The sequence below is a fragment of the Phalacrocorax aristotelis genome, chromosome Z (genome assembly GCF_949628215.1).
Source record: "Phalacrocorax aristotelis chromosome Z, bGulAri2.1, whole genome shotgun sequence".
In the NCBI taxonomy this organism is placed as follows: domain Eukaryota; kingdom Metazoa; phylum Chordata; class Aves; order Suliformes; family Phalacrocoracidae; genus Phalacrocorax; species Phalacrocorax aristotelis.
In genome coordinates, this window is record NC_134311.1 from 31,573,198 (window position 1) to 31,591,604 (window position 18,407).

Consider the following 18,407-nt stretch of genomic DNA (forward strand, 5'->3'; position numbering starts at 1 on the left):
CCACGACGGGCCGCCCTGGAGGGAGGTGCCCTTGCGTCCCGCCGCCAGCCCCTCTCCGGGGCACCCCGGCTCTCCCTGTCGGCCCGGGGAGGACGAGGACCGGTGCTTGGGTGAAGGGCTGTTCCTCCCGCCGCCCGCCTGAGGAGCGGGTACCCGCCCTCCGCGGAGGAGTGGCAGCGGCTGGAGAGCCGCTGCCCGCCCGGCTGAGCCGCCCCGGCGGCGCGCCCGGCCCCGAAAGCTCACGGGGCAGGGCCGGGCCCCACGGCGAGAAGGAGGAGCAGCGGCAGCCGCAGCCGGGATTGGGGGCGGCCGGCGCCGCCCGCCCGGCCGGTGGGAGGAGGCGGCAGGAGGAGGAGGAGGAGGAGGGGCGGCGCGGGCCGCAGCGAGCTGGCTGGGTTCGGCGCGGCTGCCCCTGAACATGGCGGCGGCGGAGGCGGCAGCTGCTCCGGCTGGCGGAGGGTGCTCGCCGGTGGGCGGCGGCTCGGTGCCCGTCCTCTTCTGCTTCTCCGTCTTTGCGCGGCCTTCTAGCGTGCCCCACGGCGCCGGCTACGAGCTGCTGATCCAGAAGTTCCTCAGTCTCTACGGGGACCAGATAGACATGCACCGCAAGTTCGTGGTGCAGCTCTTCGCTGAGGAGTGGAGCCAGTACATAGACCTGCCCAAGGGCTTCCTGGTCAGTGAGCGCTGCAAGGTGCGCCTGGTGCCGCTGCAGATACAGGTGAGACCCGACGGCGGGGCTGCGCCGGCCGCCACAGGTGTGCCCGTGGGCGGCCAGCCCCGTCCCGCCGCCAGCTGCGGCTGCCCGACCGCCCCCCGCACCCTCCCGGCGAGAGGCGGCGGCCGCCCGAGGAACCGGGAGCGGGCTGCAGCCGTGGGCAGAGAGAGACCCACAAGCCCGCCTTGGCTTATTTCTCCGTGGAAACTTTTGTTCCGCTAAGACGGGGTGGCAGGTGCGCCCCGGGCGGCGTGGGTTTGGTAACCGGGCTTTAGCCTTCGGCCAGTGGAATTTCCTTGGCCCTGTGAGTGGGGAGACAGCCCGGTGGTGCAATAATCAATACTTCTCCTTTGAAACAGGTGCCTGGTGCTAGACAGCCTTAACCGAAGGTAACGCTGCTGGGTGGGAACTCAAAGGCTGCCGGTAAAGAGGGCTCTGCCAAAGCTCGGTCTCATGGCTCATAGATCCCGGGGATTTCTGCATCCCTCCTTACCCCAAAAAGCTCTTTACAGGTTCATAACTCACTCGTTTTGTGGCCATAAAACAGGAAACCAGACTGCCAGACGGGTACAGTACGTGTGTTTCATGCTAAGATATCTGTATGCACAGTAGAGATTCGTGCCAGTTGTGCTGGAATAGTTTGCACTCGGAACAAAATTGCTTATTGCTTTTTCCTTTCTCCAGCACCAAAGGAGGCAACTTTTTTTAAAAAAAAGAAAAAAGAAAAAACCCCACATCGTTACTGTGTTCTTAATTTATAATTAAGTAGTTTGTTTCTTAAGCCAACATTACTAATAAGTTGAAAAAGTGATGTCATAAAAACTGAAACATTGCTCATCTTCTCTTTAAGTTTCTAGAAACAGTTTAATTCACACTGTTTGTAAACCATGCTTAATTGTAGTGTCATGAACCCATAAACTTTGAAGGGGTCTTGTTCACTTAGACTGTACATCAAGGATGCCTTTGGATTCTTTTGTCCTTTCCTTAACCCTATGATGGAAAGAGTGGTTAAGAAGACCAAACTAGTTTAATAAGTTATTTTGTCACTTATTTTTCTTTTTGTCATTTGCCACTCATTTTATTCAGCTTAAAACCTTTCTCTTTTGTGTCTTGGAAACAGAATGAATGGGGGCCCAGCCAGACAAACTGAAAAGGATTGTCTCTCCAACTTGTGAAAAGAGTCGGTATGGGTGTTAATTCAAGCAAGGATTTTAGAAACAGAATTTGTGTAATCTGACACAGGTCAGAATTCTGTTTCTTACGTGTCCATGCAGACCACTGCTCTGCAAAGACTCTCTTGCAGATGGCTTCTGCGCTGAAACTGTATTTGCAGCCTGAGCATTTGTAGCAGGACATACATCTCTGTGCAAAAGGTCAGTGTTGAGACATGGAAGGATACGTCATTCCCAGGGTGCAGATGCACTATGCAGTTTTAACTGACTGCAGGGATTCAGCATGAAACAATAGTTAATGCATTAGTTGCCTAATGGCTTAGCTGCTTTCACCGATACTCTTGCAATTCTGTGACAATAGCAACTGTTGATATGAAAAGGATGGTTCTTGTGTATTATTTTAGTTGCCTCCTTGATGTGCTTCAGCAGCTGAGAATGAGCTGGAGACATCACAATGATGTCAGCTCGCCTTAAGCCACCGGCAGGTGCTCAGAGATCACTCGTTTGGGGAACATTTGGTCTGATACAGTCACAGCTGTGCTTTTTAAGACCTTTAGGATTTACTGATGGGAAGATTATACGTTCTTTCAGTATGTTGATTCATGCACTACCACTGTTGTGTGCCGTTCCCTACCCTGATGTTTTAGCTGCAGTTACACCTGACATAGGTTTGTCAACGCTGCATCTGGCGTAGTCAGCTGAGATACCATTTTGAACCTGTCTTTCAAGAGGGGCAACCTTTGCTCACTGATGTGATTAGACTTGCATGTTTGGAAAGATGTATTTGGTTTAAAATTAAGATTCATAGATACTAGCAGCCATACCCCTAGACAATAATTTCAGTATTTTTATGTATGTGCTTTATAAAATGTATGTGTGTGTTTAGTTAGGGATGGCATTTTAACCTGTAGGGTGGTAGCACCTATGAACTCTGGAACAACATCCTCCCGTTCTGATTCCTCTGCAGGCCTGATGTGGAAGGATGCCTTTTGTTGCAGTAGCTCAATAAATGTCAGCACCAAATGGTGTTTTACTGGGCGGTTTCAATTTCCTGTCTCTGCAGTTGAGGGGGGCAGTAATCTCACAGAGAAATCACCATATGATCCCCTCAGAAAGCCACCCCACTCAGTTCAGTTCAAGGTTCGCTCGATCTGTGCAGGGATGCCTGCTCTCCAGTCGTATTTGTGCCTTTGTATTCTGCTCATATATGTACATTTGTTTGGTTTAGCTGTCCTTGTGCAAAACAGCCACTTGAACTCTTAAAGGCCACCCAGCTTTAGGCAGGCTGGTGGGATGGAGTGAACCCTGATGTTCAGCCTGACTGCCACTCTTAAAAGTCCTCAGCCCAGACTTGCAGTGAGGAGGGACTTTTCCTTTGGCCTCTCCCCACTGGTGAGGAAAGTGTTTCTTTGCAAACTGGGGGACTGAGTACAAGCAGAAGGGAGCCGTCTGCTTTTCATGGACTTTACGTGTCTTAAAAGTTTTAACAGAATAATATTTGTAGTCGGCAGGAGGAATGCAGGACCACTTTCACCTCTTCTAACTCCAAATGCAGTTAAATAGTGCTACTAAAACTATTACATTTTGTTTTAACTGCCTTGGGAGGAGAGAAGCAATAAGGAAAAGCACTTTGGAGATATCTGAAGATGAGACAGCTATGCTTCTTAAAGCTGTGTAATAGAGGAGTTCAGGCAGCATTCGAATATATGCCAGAGAGAGGCTGTTTCACTGTTGCTGTCATAACTTCAAGGTGACTTCTTTTCAGCAGTACTTGTGCTCTGCATTTACAAACTTGTGACCTTAAGATACTAGAGCTGAAAGGGTAAAATTATTATTGAAATCACCGCATAAAGCACCTCTGCTTCAGGGTGTTGTTTTTTTTTAAAGGACGTGTTGATGTCTCAGATGTGCCTTTCTTGCAGAGAGCTGCTTGCAGAATGATACTTATTTGTTGCTGAAAGATAAGTTAAATAAAATATGACTATACACAGATTTTCACTCTTTGTACACATATCTAGTATTGCTACATTCAGATGCTTTGGAAATAGAATTAACATTAACTTAGGAGCCTATGTCCATTTTCTAAAGACCAGGAAAAGCCAAAGCATAAATTGCAGGATATGTCGGATGAGGGGAGTTGTTTGTTTTAAAAAGTGAGATTATAAGTTGTGGTATCTTAGTGCTACAATTAAACACAGTGTTTCTAAATGAATAATTTTTTTAAAAACACAGCACTTGGAACCTTAAAGAAGGGAAAAAAGGTCTGGAAATATCAAGAGAGAGGTTTCTTCAAACCCAGACTCCTTGTTTGTGTATCTTTACTTTGCAGCAAGCATTTTGATCATTTTCGATTTTAAAGAAGAATTTTGTACTGCCTTAATTATATGAACATCTTGTGCTTATCTAACTAAATCTGCCCTTTTAAAATGCTGAATTGCATATAAAAGGGTGTACTTTGGCTTAGCATAAAAAAAATATTTACATTTCTAAGTTGAAGCACTTGTAACCTATTTCTCTCTTGAAATACATTAAACTGAATTTCTTAAATCTTTCTTTTCCTTTGAAAGATAAGCGGCAAAGTAAAACAATCTTACAGATAACGAAGAAAATATAGTCAGCTACTTTTTGTTGTCTTTTTATGCCATCCTTGAAAGACCAAGGCTGCAAGGTCTTCTCTTCTGCCCTTCAGTGGGTAATCTTGGCAAGGGATTTACGAGGTGACTAGTGATGCTACATGAGATTATTTCTCAGCTTCCATTTTCTTGTTCTTTACATATACTGGGGGAAAATCGGATTTTGTATGTGTAATGGCTCCCTGAAGTTTGAACAGGGAAAGCACAGATAAAGAGCAAGTGTATGTGAATATTTTTGTAAAGCTGATTCTGTAATTACAGTACTTCATCACAGTTACATTTTGTATGATTAATAATAATCAGCAGAGATGAAACAGATGTGAAAAAACACCTGTACTGTCCCACCTAGGCCTTTTCTAGAGTAGGATTTAAAGCTGTATGTAACTGGTGAGAGCATACCTTTAAATCCTGGTCTGGACAAGGTCCTAGAGATGACTTCTCTAGCTGGGTAAAAGAACTGCATCAGGTTACGTGTCTGTCTGACATACCTATTCTGGTTATGCTGTGGAGAACTTCCAGCTGGAGGGAAGAAGGGCCTGGTGACTAACTGAGAGGAGTGAAGCAAAAGCTTAAATACTGAGTGGGGAACTTCAGGCGATTTGGGGTTTTCTTGGTTTTGTTTTTAAATTTAGGTTGTTTAATGGTATCTTGGCTGAGTAGGTGTTATATTCGGGGTGGATTCAGACAGGTGCCATGTGGCTGCAGTGGCTCACCATCCTTGCCCAGCCCTGCCTCTCCTCAGAGTGAAAGCAGAGAGGTGTTGGTGTGCCGGCCCAGGGTTTGACATTTGGGTGTAGGTTTGCCTCCACTTCAGCTCACTGGTAGGTGCGGCACTGGAGCAGTGCAGGCCGTCGTGGTTGTCGCTGTCAGGGATGCATGAGCTGGAGGTGTCCCGTGTCCCGGAGGGAGTGCGGCTGTGGAAGGGGAGGCCGGTTTTGACAGCGAGGGAGTGGTAGGATTTACGTGGCGCACTGAAGAACCAATAAAAGGAACCTTTCCTGTATATGTAGCAGCTACTTCTGTGAATTTATTTATGACTGCATTAGCTACTATTTATGAAACTTAATTTCAAAGTGCTTTCTGCTGCACTCTGTCCTTCCCACATCTGCTATTCCAAGTAACACCAGCAAGTGTTGATTTTTTGATCTTGCCATTTATTCTGGTTTCTTCTTGTTCTGCCATGTGTTGCATGGTTTGATTCAGACTGCAAGTTAATCAGAAATAGCTGTGAAGAACAATATAGGAATTAGTTGTGTTAGATTTTGTAAACACTTTTATTTAGCAAATATATAGTTGACCCAACTTTATTTTAGAGTGCCGCTGGTATTAAAGTAAAGGGATAAATTAAATCATATTAAACCAACTTGATAATAGAGGAAAGCAGATACAAGGCTTTTGCTCCAACTCCCTGTGACGTTTGTTATAAACACATGAGATTATGGATTCAGTGGAAGTCTGTAATGAGGATGCTCCCCGGCTGGAAAGGCAGTTGGTTTTCTTCCATGCTTCACTGTGAAATCAGAATAATATTAAATTGGGCTCTATAAGATCTGTTGCAAATCTGCTTTTTGAAATTATTCCATCATCCATGTCATTGCCAAAATTTAGGGCAGATACTGTTTTTGCAGAAGGTGGCAAGCTGGGAGGAGGCATAAGCATCTGAGAGAGCAAAATTCAGGCTTTTCAAGGCAAGTTGGAGAAACAAGGTGAAATAAGATGCTCTTCAAAATGGAAGCAACAAAGGTAGAAATAATTCCTACACTAAGGTAGAAATAATCAACTATGCAGCTAAAAGATGAGGGAGAGTTCAAGGGATGATTTTGAGGTTAAAATGTATCTTAGGAGTCTAAGTATCATCAGTTATGAAAAGAGCAGATAGCATACTGGAAGTACAAACTGAGAGGGCCTGCAAGGGCTGTGAATTGACTGATAATCTGAACTTGTAGTATTGGGTGTCTCACTGTAGGCTGCAGTTTGAAAAGCACCCCAGGGAGGGCAATGAAAGTTGAGTTGTAGGAGGAAAGACTGGAAGTATTAGGTATGTTTTAGAATAAGGGAGGGGAAGGACTTAAAGGGAGACCAGATCTGAGTCTTGAGGTATGGTATTAGGTGTTTGTGCATGGTAGTAGATATGGAGGATGGTAATGCTCTTGCATTTCACATCCACCATGGGCAGCACTGGAAATAGTGCTCTTAAATAGCAACAGAGAAGCTGTGGGTGAGAAAACACTGCAAGATAAAGATAACAGACCTGTGGGATATATTGTATAGGAGCTCTGTAAGTTGTGTATTGCTGAGGGCTCAGACCTGGTAGGTATCCATGAAGAATATTTACATTTGGTTGATCCTTCTGTACAGGCAGACTATGCATCTTTTTGCAGCTGTTCCTAGTCTATACATACTTGTTCCTTTGCTAGGGATGGTAGTGCTGTCCACTACCGTGGCACAGGAAGGTGTATACTAAGGCAATAGACTAATTCCACGGAGATCACTCTACAGTCTGTGATGGTTTGCAGTAGTTCAAAATTATCTTGAAAGAATAAAAGTGATGGAGTGGTTTATAGAAGAAAATAATGGTCTTTTCTTGTCAAATAAATGCCAAGACAAAATGACACGTTTTCTGAGTAGGAGGTACACTTATGAATGTTGTCAATTCCAATTACTCTATTTTTGCTGCTGAGAAGTAGGAAAGTTAAATGTCATGATTGAATGCTCTGGTGCTAGTAAGTGTCAGAGTTAGAATGGGTCACAGTAGGTGCTTACTGTGGTGTTGAATTGTACGTTAGTACTTCCCACCAACTGGCTTCTGCACTGTTCAAGCACGTAGACGGGAGGTGTTCAAGAACAAGGCAGTTACTCAATATTTAATTTTATTTTCAAGCATTCTTGGTCCCAGGCCTCATTTATTCCGTGGTGTAGAATCACAGAAGTGTTGTTTGGGAGAGATGTCTACAGGCTGCCTTCCCTAACTCCTGTGGAAAGCCATTTCTTGGTCAGATCAGCTGCTGCCTTGTAGAATGCCGAAAACCTCCAAGGATGGAGATCCCACCGCCTATGGTAACCTGTTTCAGTGCAGCTGTACCTTGCTGGTGAAAAAGAATGCCCTGATGTGTGTTGTGACGCTCTTCTGCCTTCCTGTGGCGTCAGTGGGTCCAGTGTTAGAACACCTGCTTTACAGTTGTTACTGCATTTGCCTTTGTAACTGCTTGTATTGATAGCATTGACGTTTTGCCACCGAGGACGGGAGCACCTCCTCCCCCTCCTTCCTCACTGAACTTGGTTTCTGCAGAGTTGTTTCTCTCACATGTCCTCACTCCTTTTCCCAGCTGCTATTGCACAATGTTTTTTTTTTACCTTTCTTAAATATATTACAACAGAGGTACCACCAGCATCGCTGATGGGCTCAGCTTTGGTCAGCAGCAGATCCAACTTGGAGCCAGCTTGCACTGGCTCTGTCCAGCGTGGGGCAGCTTCTGGCATCTTCTCACGAAAGCCACCCTGCAGCCTCCCCCTGCTACCAAAACCTTGCCATGTAAACCCAATATATCCCTGCTCTTCCAAAATACACTGTTTTGCAGATTTTATAATTTTGTTTTAGTTTAAAACATCACAGCCTCATTTTGCAGAAAATGAAGTATATACAATTAATGGCTGCTTCCCAGAAGCAGTTTATTCAATTTGATTTATCAGTCTGCTGAAAAGCTCTTGAATGGGTGTAATTTCTCTTGAGTTGCCTTACAACTAACTGATAGTATGTGGCTGCTTGCTTTCCCTGTAGTCTCCAGCTGAAGCCTTATCCTTTGCTTCTGCAGGTAGTGCAAGTAATTTCATACAAATACAAAGCATTCTTTCAAAGTGTGAAAAAATGCAATCTTTGATTTCTTTTTTCTTACGTCCCCCCACCCACCTCACCCTGCTCCGTAGCCTGTATGAGGGAAGATCTGGAGATTATATTTATCATTAAAATGTATTCAGTTCAGTTTCTGGTCATAATACTGACAAGCTCTGCTTTCGTTCTAGCTTTTGGACTTTCATCAGACTTGTGCTAAAAGGTGTCATAGACAAAACAAACTGACTACCCAATGAACATGTTGAAAATATGTTACATACAGTATTGAAAGCAAGTGGAATTCTGACTTTTTTTAAACTTCATCCTGATTTTATGTCAGTTCCGAGAGTTCTGTCTTTAAAAATGAATTTGAGGAATGTTGGTACTTTTTTTTTTTCACAGTACTTTAGGTGGTGTGCCCCTCTGCCCGCCTTCAGGGTTCAGAAGTTTCCATGTACGTTTATGTTGACTTGTGTCTCCCACCTAATAAAATCTTGATTACCTATTGATGACTGTACTGTACTGCTCAGTATCAGCTGTTCGTTTGAATTTAGAAACATACCAAAATCAGGCTTGAAAAACCTGTCTCTTATTTTGACTTGAAGTAACATAAAGCTGTTAGCCAGCAGAGGTGTTGCAGACTCTTTCTCATTCTGCTGCTTTTCTGAAAGGGTCTTCACTGCTACAGAAAACATTGTTTTTCAGATGACTACTTTGGGCAACCTGACACCCTCAAGCACTGTGTTTTTCTGCTGTGATATGCAAGAGCGATTCCGGCCTGCCATCAAGTACTTCGGTGATATCATCAGCGTGGGCCAACGACTGGTATGGGTTTTGCTTTTTCTTCTTGTAGAGAGTTTTGATCGCGCATGTAAATTATTATTTTATACACAGCCAGTTTACTGATTATTCAGTTTCATGTAATAATGATGTCTTTGCTAATATCGTTCTTCCATAGTTTCTTTTTTCATGTACTCTTTCTGCCCTGATCCCTCGCAGCTCCAGGGTGCACGGCTATTAGGAATTCCAGTTATTGTGACTGAACAGTATCCCAAAGGACTTGGCAGCACTGTGCAAGAGATTGATTTAACAGGAGTTAAACTTGTGCTTCCCAAAACAAAATTTTCAATGGTGCTGCCAGAAGTCGAAGCAGCATTAGCAGAAATCCCTGGAGTCCGCAGCGTTGTCCTGTTTGGAGTAGAAGTATGTGCCTTGCCATTCTTGTACTGTTTTATGGTAATGTCTGTTTGGCCCGTGATAGTATTAAGCATTGCTTTCTGTAATAAAAAAAAAAAAGTCAATTTGTATTGCTTAGAGCTCAGATATCGTCTACAGATTAAATTATTTTTGTGTTATTTGTCTTCGATATTATCTCATAATAAAATTTGAAATTAGATGTTTGTAAACTACAGGCTCTTGTCTCAAGCCTGGTTGGCATTTAAAACCCACATTGAGTTCCCTGGTCATGTCAGACGTACAAAAATACATGTTTGAACCCTGATTAATGATGTATTATAATTTGGCATTGTGCTACTCATGTTTTATAATAATGGTTTGTTGGTGGGGTTTTTGCCTTTGATGTCTCCCCTGTAGACTCATGTCTGCATCCAGCAAACAGCATTGGAATTAATTGGCAGAGGTCTGGAAGTTCATATTGTAGCTGATGCCACCTCATCAAGAAGTATGATGGACAGAATGTTTGCTCTTGAGGTAAGTTTCTTAGTCAAGGCTTTCTCCACCTTGAGTCTGTATGTTAATCTCACTGCTTATTGTAAGCTAACAAATTTCTAAGGACAAATGTAGACTTGAGATGAGCTGAATGCTCTGATTCTCAGAATAGCTTCCAGGATGGAGGATTACTGCCTTATTTTTCCTGCCTAAAGTATGATTTAATATGTGGAACCTGGTTTGGAACATGTAGATTTTAAGTGACCGTTTCATGTAATCTAGGTTACTCTGTATAACCATTAGCATTTTAGGATATTTTCATATGGAGTGTTATCTGTATAGCAGGGTAAAAGTGCTACAGAGCTTTTGGTTTTGTTGTTCCAAACAGTGTTTGATCTGCTGTTGAAATTCCTTGAAATGCAATAGAATATAATAGGTGATCCCGTTCAATGCTTCTTCATGGATGTCTGTCCCTCCCTCTGCTCTTCCTCATCAGTGCAAATTAAAGCTTAATCTCAAGACTCTGTGATTATAGTAAAGACTTCCTCCTGCCCTGCCCAGGAGCTTAGTCTAGCTAAATGTCGAGAAAGTGGAGATAAACGTAACGGGAAGATTTGAAAGCACATGCAACTGTGTGGTAGCAAATTCATGCAAACGATTTTTTGATAGTGTACTCTAACTTGCCTACAGGCATCATGGTTGCAATTTTTGCCTCAGGCCCCAACAATTGTTTGGAAGTTGAAACTAATAACAACTACAGTATTTTATACTTTTTTCGTTAGATTTGGAGAAGACTTAATTTCTTCTGTTTCTCATGAGTAAGAATTAAAGGCTAAAGGGAAATCACCAGCATGTAGCCTTTGATGAAACCCATGACTTCAATTAAGCAGAAGCTTAATGTTGTCTGTCACGTAAAATATAGCAAAGCACACAGAGTGCAGGAATTACTGAAGTCATGGACTTCCCAAGTCAATGTGTTGCAGCAGCAGTAGTAGACAAAATACAGGAAAACTGAAATCTGTTTGGCTTACAAGTTGGTTCAGTGTAATAGAGGTTAAAGCAGTGACTAGCTAGCTTTGCTTTTCTTTCTAGTCAAAAAGGTATCAATCATAATATAGTGGTTGGTTGCAAAAGCTGTAAACCTGGCAAATTGGTCAGTTTTAGGTAACTTTTTAGTATGACTTTGCAATGTTTTCTCACCAAGTACAAAGAAAGTGCTTTGCAGTGGTTTCTTAAGTAGTCACCATTAAAATACGGTTCAGGGAACATTTGCTGGCTTGCTGTGATGAGCGAGCCAGTTACATGGCAGTAACTCCTCCTTCTCCTCCAATGTAGCTGCATACGCCAACATTGTCTCCTTTTTATGCTGTAAAGCCTCTCTTAAAAATGCTGCTGAGGGCTATGGGCTAGAGCAGGCAAGATGTGGGCATGCTTGGGAGCGGGAGACCGGGAGAAAGGGACACAAGAACTGGGCGTGTCAGTAATCCTGATGGACCATGGCGGTACATTTCATAGAGAGGTTGGTAAAATACCAAAGCATTGGGTAATCCTGCTTTAGTCTCATCATACAGCTGACAGTTCCTAGTCACACTGTTTTGATTCGTGAGTCTGACATTGTCTGTTGTGCAAACTTGCTCCATACCTGGTGAGCTGAGGTGAGGTTCATTGATCCAGATTCCCTGGATCCTTCTTCTTACCTTTCTGGGAAGATGAGTGTAAAATTTAACTGTTTCCAGCAACACAGCCCTCCTCTGTTCACCATGATCTTACAAGGACAGTAAAGAGTGACCTTGCAGTGATAACAACCGGATTCCTCAGGAACCTCAAATAAATCCCATCTGGTCTCACCCACCCTTAGTTCTCCACATTTCTGCTCACATAGCATGTGTTTTGGTGGTGCTGGTGGTGAACATGCAAATACCCAAACAGGTGTACTGGGAAGTGCACTTTGAATTAATTGATAGCCAAAGCTTTCATGTCTTCCTGGATGACCCTAAAGAGTTATTGTCTCTGCTTCTGTTGTGCGCTTATAAATGACAGCAGGCAAAAACTTGCAATTAAAAAAAAAACACCCAGAAACCAAAAAACCTCAAAGTTTCCATTGATTAAATAGAAGATGACCTGTACCACTGCTTGATCTCAGATTGAGCCAGTTTAGTCTGTTCCTCTTCTGTTCTGCTTGTTCCTGTGTTGTGGATGCAACACACGCTTGCTGCTTTCCTTTGTCTGAAAGATAAGGTTCTGAGAAAACTTTTTCTTTCCTTGAAAATCATCCAGTATGCTTAGCACACACGTTTTCATTCCTACTAATCTCAAAACTATATAAATTATCCTTAGTCCTAGAAGTAGAGTATAAGCCAATGCCAGCCTCTTTGACATGTTATGGTATGTTTTGATTCTAAAGAGAAGATAATCTCTTTTTTTAGATCCACATTTCTCAGAAGGCAAGGTTCTTTAACAGTCTGTTTTTTCTCTCATCCATACTAGCTAAAAGCAAAAACTTTGTATTCCTGGAGAAGTACATCTTGAAAGCATTGCCATAATATTTCATACTGAATTTTCTATTTTTCTTTTTTGTATTTGTATGTGGTTTAAACAAATGTGTCATAATACAGAGTAGGGGAGCTGGGGAAGCTATCTGCTTTGTTTCAGCTTAAGAATATTGCAAGGCTTGCTGCCATTATTGCAAACAGGAAGCACTGACTTGAGTAAATCTAGCCTAGTTAGCTTACCATTACAGAGACTGTAGTTACATATACTTTACTCGTCCCCTAAAATTAATAACTTACCCTCATCAATTGCTTTGTAATTGAAAAGCTAAATAGTCATGATTGCCTGCCCTAGAAAGTTTGGGGTTTCTCTTTGCCTTCGTAATTACAGTTGAAACCTGCTTGAAGGCATATGTAGCTGTATTTTCTGCCTCTTGCCCTCCCTTGGCTCATTCAGGACCCTGTCAGGTTTGGTGGAGCATGCAGTAGAGGATGATGGAAGGGAAACTGCATCCATTAAGAGTTCTACTGCCAAAGCATCTGTATGATTGCAGGGAAGCTGATGGGGGTAGAGGGTGGACAGTCTTTACTTAAAGATAACTTTACTACATAGGCAACAACCACAGTCTTGAAAGTCCAGAAACTTTGCAGTAAGTCCTGTGGCTTTGGCTACATGAAGCACTGCTGTTTAGTTGCACACGTATAAGGTCTAGCAGACCTTTCAGTTTTGCTTTCTGTGCAGTGGTATTACTCTTCATTCTGTAGCTGTGAGAACTAACTTGGGAGTTACTGAGGTTGTAATGAGATGTCAGTTAAAAGAGGATGCTGTTGTGCCAGTGTGATTTATAAGGTCTGTAGAAGAGCTTTTCATTCTGTCTCCTGAGATTATTAGTACTAGTGCGCTGTGTAGTCCAAATACTGAAATACTAGTACATAACAAGCCCTGAAACAGAAATTGTTAACAATTAAGTTTCTTGCTTAATGCCTTTCAGTTGGACATTACTATTTTCATTTTCCCCAGGCCTTTCAAATCTGCATGAGAGTGAAGAAAGCTATCCTTGGGGCCATGGAAGGGGAAAGGGTTGTTAATATAAGAGCGGGTGGGTCTTCTGCCTATTAAATCTGACCTAGGGAAAGAAGTAGGAAGCCTTATTTGTAAACCAGGGCAGCCTTTTTCCTCAGTAAACTCTAAAAACAGTCACTTTCCATCCTAGCTTAAAAATGGCACCACTAACAGATGCTGGAATGGAATTGGCAATATTTTTATTAAGAGGAGATGTTATTAAAAATACCATCCGTCTCTTTTACAGAATATATACTCATTCACCTTTGCAAGTCTCTCACATTATTCTCTCTCTGCTCTTTTCTCTTTCAGCGTCTTGCTCGTACTGGAATTATAGTTACTACTAGCGAAGCTATATTGCTGCAACTAGTAGCTGATAAAGAACATCCAAAATTCAAAGAAATCCAGAATCTCATTAAGGCAAGTGCCCCTGAGTCAGGGCTCCTTTCCAAAGTTTAAAGGGGATGTAGAGGAAGCGGATCTCATTGTCATCTTTAAGGAGGAAGGAAAGCTGTAAGCGCACATGTACACCTTCTTTCATGCAAAGTTTGGTAGCAGTGTAAAATTAAAAATTGACATACTCTTGCTTGCCCTAGCAAATTGTCTGGTTATACATCTGGGTGCCAGTATGTTCTGTTTAGTTACAGCTGTCAGCCATAGGACCCTTTTGTTGTCAAATTTCCTTATTTATTTAAAAAACAAAAATTAACAGAGGTGCCTGCTAGTCTACACTATACACTGATTGTAACAGCTCCAAAAAAGTGCATATTTGTGTGACACGTCCTGATTGTGCACTTTGTAAAAGCATTCTGTGATATTCTGGTTTACTTTTGTATTAATAGAGGATAATTACTTATTGGATAAATGTGATGTGATTATGCTTTAATGTTCCATGTAAATGAAGTATTTTAATAGGGCGTAAGTTAAAACTGAGTAAGATATATGGACTACATGTGCGCTTTTGTTCTCTGGGATAAAATTTAAGTGCTTTGCTTCATAGACAAGACATAGATCAAGCAGCAGCTGATGTTTGATTGCTCTCAGTAGCTGAAGCCTGCATCACGACTTTCGATTATTCTAAAATTGACTGCCCAACCCTGTACTTCACTTAAATGTACACAAACAGAAAACTATCGTTTAATGAGTTCTTTATGAACAACTGGTGTAAAGCCCTTCAGAACTAGCAGATTACCAAAACTTTAAATAAATTGGCAATGCGAAGGATGTTAAAGAACAAAAGCTGTATTTAGATTTAAATTAGGAATTTAACGCCATTTCAGTTAGATTGAATAATTCCATCTGATTTACTCATTTGGCCAAGCAAGCTCTGAAAGAAACCTTAGCTTCTCTAGGTTTTTGCATCTCTTTTGTGGGTTGCAGCTGGGAGGAATTTGAATGGAATCTGGCCTGAAAGCATTCTTCAGAAAAATAACATCTTTACTTTAATGATACATGTATTTTCTATCTAGAACCAATCTTTTAACACATTATTGTTCAAACACTTCATTCATGTTCCAGTGGTTTAAACAATGTTGTATATAGTTTACAGTGTGACTGAGACATTTATTTTTTTAAAAGAGTACTAGAAGATGTCATACTGAACACTGATCTTTTTGGTAGAAAACCAATTAAAGTACATGTATTGTTTTGAATTGCTTATTTTCCCCACAAGATGGCTCTAAAAGAATTGTTTCAGAGAGTTAACCTTTATATGTTCAAAACAAATAAAATGTTAACATTTGCTGTCTCTCTTACGCTTGTGATATTTATTGAAGAGCAGATCCCGAAAGCTGTGTTTGCCATGGACCTTATTCTGTTTTGTGCAGCTGTGGAAATTCTATAGATGTCATGGGAATTTTGTGTAAAGATCAAGGGTGGATAATGTCTAATAATTCTTGTCTTCTGTGTCTAGTTACAGTGTTACTTAGTGCTCCAGAACATGAGGAATGAGCGTTATGCTTCACGTTGGAGGCAGGGAGGCAAGTTGAGTTGAAGAGCCATTGTCCTATATCACTGACCTACTTTTTACCTTCTTTTCTGGTATATTAATCACGTTGCCTAGCAGTATAAAGTCCACTTAAATAAATCAGCAGCTGTGCACAAAAATACAATAGATTTCTTATGAAATAATGGTTTTATTGCTTTCTTACCTTTGTGTTGATGGCATCTAGAATTAGTAATGGAAGAAAAAATTGTAACAGTGTTTTTTACACATTTCTTTTTGGAACAGTATAAATTTCCTCCATAACAAATACATGTGTTTTTAAGATATAATTGTGTTTGTTACTAAAAATTAACCATTTTTATACAAACATAAGTTGGAAGACAGGTGTCACAAGTTCCTTCACACATAGTCCTTTCCTAACTAAGTTTTTTACCACAAGGGGAATCATTTGGTAGTAAGATGGCACTAGAGAAGAATCTATAAAATACGTTGATATTCTCTGTGATTATTTTCTTTTTTTGTATTTGCATAGCCTTCTGTGGCAAATTGGGTTTTTGTCAGGGTTATTAATTTGTAGTTTTTTTCCATAAGCTTGAAAAATAGGATTGCAGAAATACCCAGTGTTATGCTATAAAGCTGAGTTCTTAGATGTGATTTTAGGGGCAGAATGATTGAAGTCTTTCTCCTTCATTAGATGGTGGTGTGTCCTGGTTTCAGCTGGGATAGAGTTAATTTTCTTCCTAGTAGCTGGTATAGTGATGTGTGTGGGATTTAGTATGAGAATAATGTTGATAACACACTGATGTTTTAGTTGTTGCTGAGCAGTGCTTACACTAGTCAAGGACTTTCCAGCTCCCCGTGCTCTGCCGGCTGCACAAGAAGTTGGGAGGGGACACGGCCTGTACAGGTGACCCAAACTGGCCAAAGCGGTATTCCATACCATGTGACATCATGCTCAGTATATAATCTAGTGGGAGCTGGCTGGGGGGAGGACCGCTGCTCGGGGACTGGCTGGGCATTGGTCGGTGGGTGGTGAGCAATTGCACTGTGCATCAGTTATTTTGTATATTCTTTTATCATTATGATGGTGATGATGATTTTTCCTTTCCTTTTCTGTCCTATTAAACTGTCTTTATCTCAACCCATGAATTTTAAGTTTGTTTTTTTTTTTTTTCCTCAATTCTCTCCCCCATCCCACTGGGGTGGTGGGGTGAGCAAACGGCTGTGTAGTGTTTAGCTGCCTGCCGGGTTAATGCACTATTGTGGTTTAATCAGCATCACATGAATCATTCAGATGAGATTCTGAGAGTGTTTATTTTAAAAGAATAGAAAAAGTGTTGCCATGTTTCTCTTATGTAAAGTAAGTTTATTCACAGGAGAGAAGTTCCTTTGCTTCTTCATGCTCTAACTCATCTGTGTTTTCTGGCTCTGACAAGCGGGTGTTCCCATGCAGTAGAACAGCAGAACTAAGCCGTGTGAGAAGAGGTCTGCAAGCTGTTGCATTATCTAGTATAAGTACTGTTTTGCCCTGCAAGGATATAAAATAAATTAATGAAATAACATGGAAGAGAATTGTTTAGGGCTATACTCAGGTGACTGTGAAGAAGCTTAATTCATCACTGTTGAAGTGCCAAACTGTCCTTTATTTGAAGGCTTCACCACAGCTATGGCTAAGCAACACGATTGCCGCTTGCTGTAGGTGTCTTCAGCTTAATTTCTGTTTCCTTGGGGAAGCAGAGACAGCCCTTGATAGAGAAGGCTGGTTTATTTTTTCTTTGTAGGTGTTCTGCTTCTGTGCAAAGTTAGCCTCACTGCAGTAGCTGGTATATAAATTCTATGCTAAGTATAATAATGGGCATGAGCATGATTAGTTTATCTCTGCTAAACCCTGACAAAGAGGAATGTTTTTCTATTGGGACAGTTTAGGTTTTGAGTTTAAAATACAATCCAAAAATTCACAGAACCATGATCCTTTGTTATTTTTCCACCTGTATGATAATTCTGTATGAACTAAAATAAGTAAGGTCTCCAGTACCCTTTGCAAAACCTGAAAAGGGAGAATGAATTAAAAAATCAGCTGTTGCTAGCCAATGTTTTCTATTATGGCCATCACAGATGGCTGGAGAAATTATGCTGTGGGACTGCTGCGCCGTCATTTCTGCACTTGCCTGACAGTAATTCTTAGGTAAATGTGCACTTAAATAAATCATGCTGCTTATTGAGTGTGTTTCATATTAGACATCAGGGTAGTGCCTTCTCCCTCCTGCCCCCCCCCCCCCCCCCCCCCCCAAATTTATGACGTTACCTAAACAATGACATTAATCTTTCAGGAGAGAAGAATTGATCAATCTTCTATTTTTGACATGAGCACTCCATTTTTTCTTTTAGAAGACTCAGATTTTTTTTTCCAAGATTTTTGTTGAACTGAAACTGTTCTACTGCTACAGATTCGTTCTCTTAGTAAGAGATGAACATTCAATGTTTTGGTGCTTTAAAAGTTATATCTCAGTTAAATATAAAGCAATAGCTGGAGCTGTGGAGCCCTGAAGAAAGGCAAATGATATTAAGGAGGATAAAAGCTTTTACTCTGATAAGCAGCAGTGCCAGCTAGTACTGATATGTAGTTCATTTGTTAGTCTTCAGAGTATTTTTACCATATTAAGTGCTATGGCAGTGACAGAAGATGTCAGTGATTTGCAGAATCTGGGTTTTTTTGACCTCTGGATAAATTAGAGATGAACTATACTAGATGCATATAACAGATGTCCTTGAGATAGGTTTAGAACATCTGCTCTGCAAATGGGCTGTGGCAGGAAATCCTAGGAAAAAAAAGTTCTGTTTTGACTGTCTAGTGCTGGTTTCTTCTTAATAATCTCCAAAATGGAACACTTTC

At 41.5% G+C, this 18,407-nt stretch overlaps 1 protein-coding gene across 2 annotated transcripts; it reads left to right on the plus strand.

Moving 5' to 3' along the window:
* The first annotated feature begins 328 nt into the window (after positions 1-328).
* Positions 329-16,663, plus strand: ISOC1 (isochorismatase domain containing 1). Of its 2 annotated transcripts, XM_075078337.1 has the most exons (6): positions 329-718; positions 9,055-9,174; positions 9,349-9,552; positions 9,943-10,059; positions 13,882-13,989; positions 15,482-16,663. In XM_075078337.1, exons 1-6 carry the CDS (start codon positions 419-421, stop codon positions 15,560-15,562), a joined length of 930 nt encoding a protein of 309 aa, XP_074934438.1. In that variant the 5' UTR covers positions 329-418; the 3' UTR covers positions 15,563-16,663. The 2 variants fall into 2 exon arrangements, with proteins under 2 accessions (XP_074934438.1, XP_074934437.1); XM_075078336.1 differs by lacking the exon at positions 15,482-16,663 and having other exon boundaries at positions 335-718; positions 13,882-15,316.
* The last annotated feature ends 1,744 nt before the right edge of the window (positions 16,664-18,407 follow it).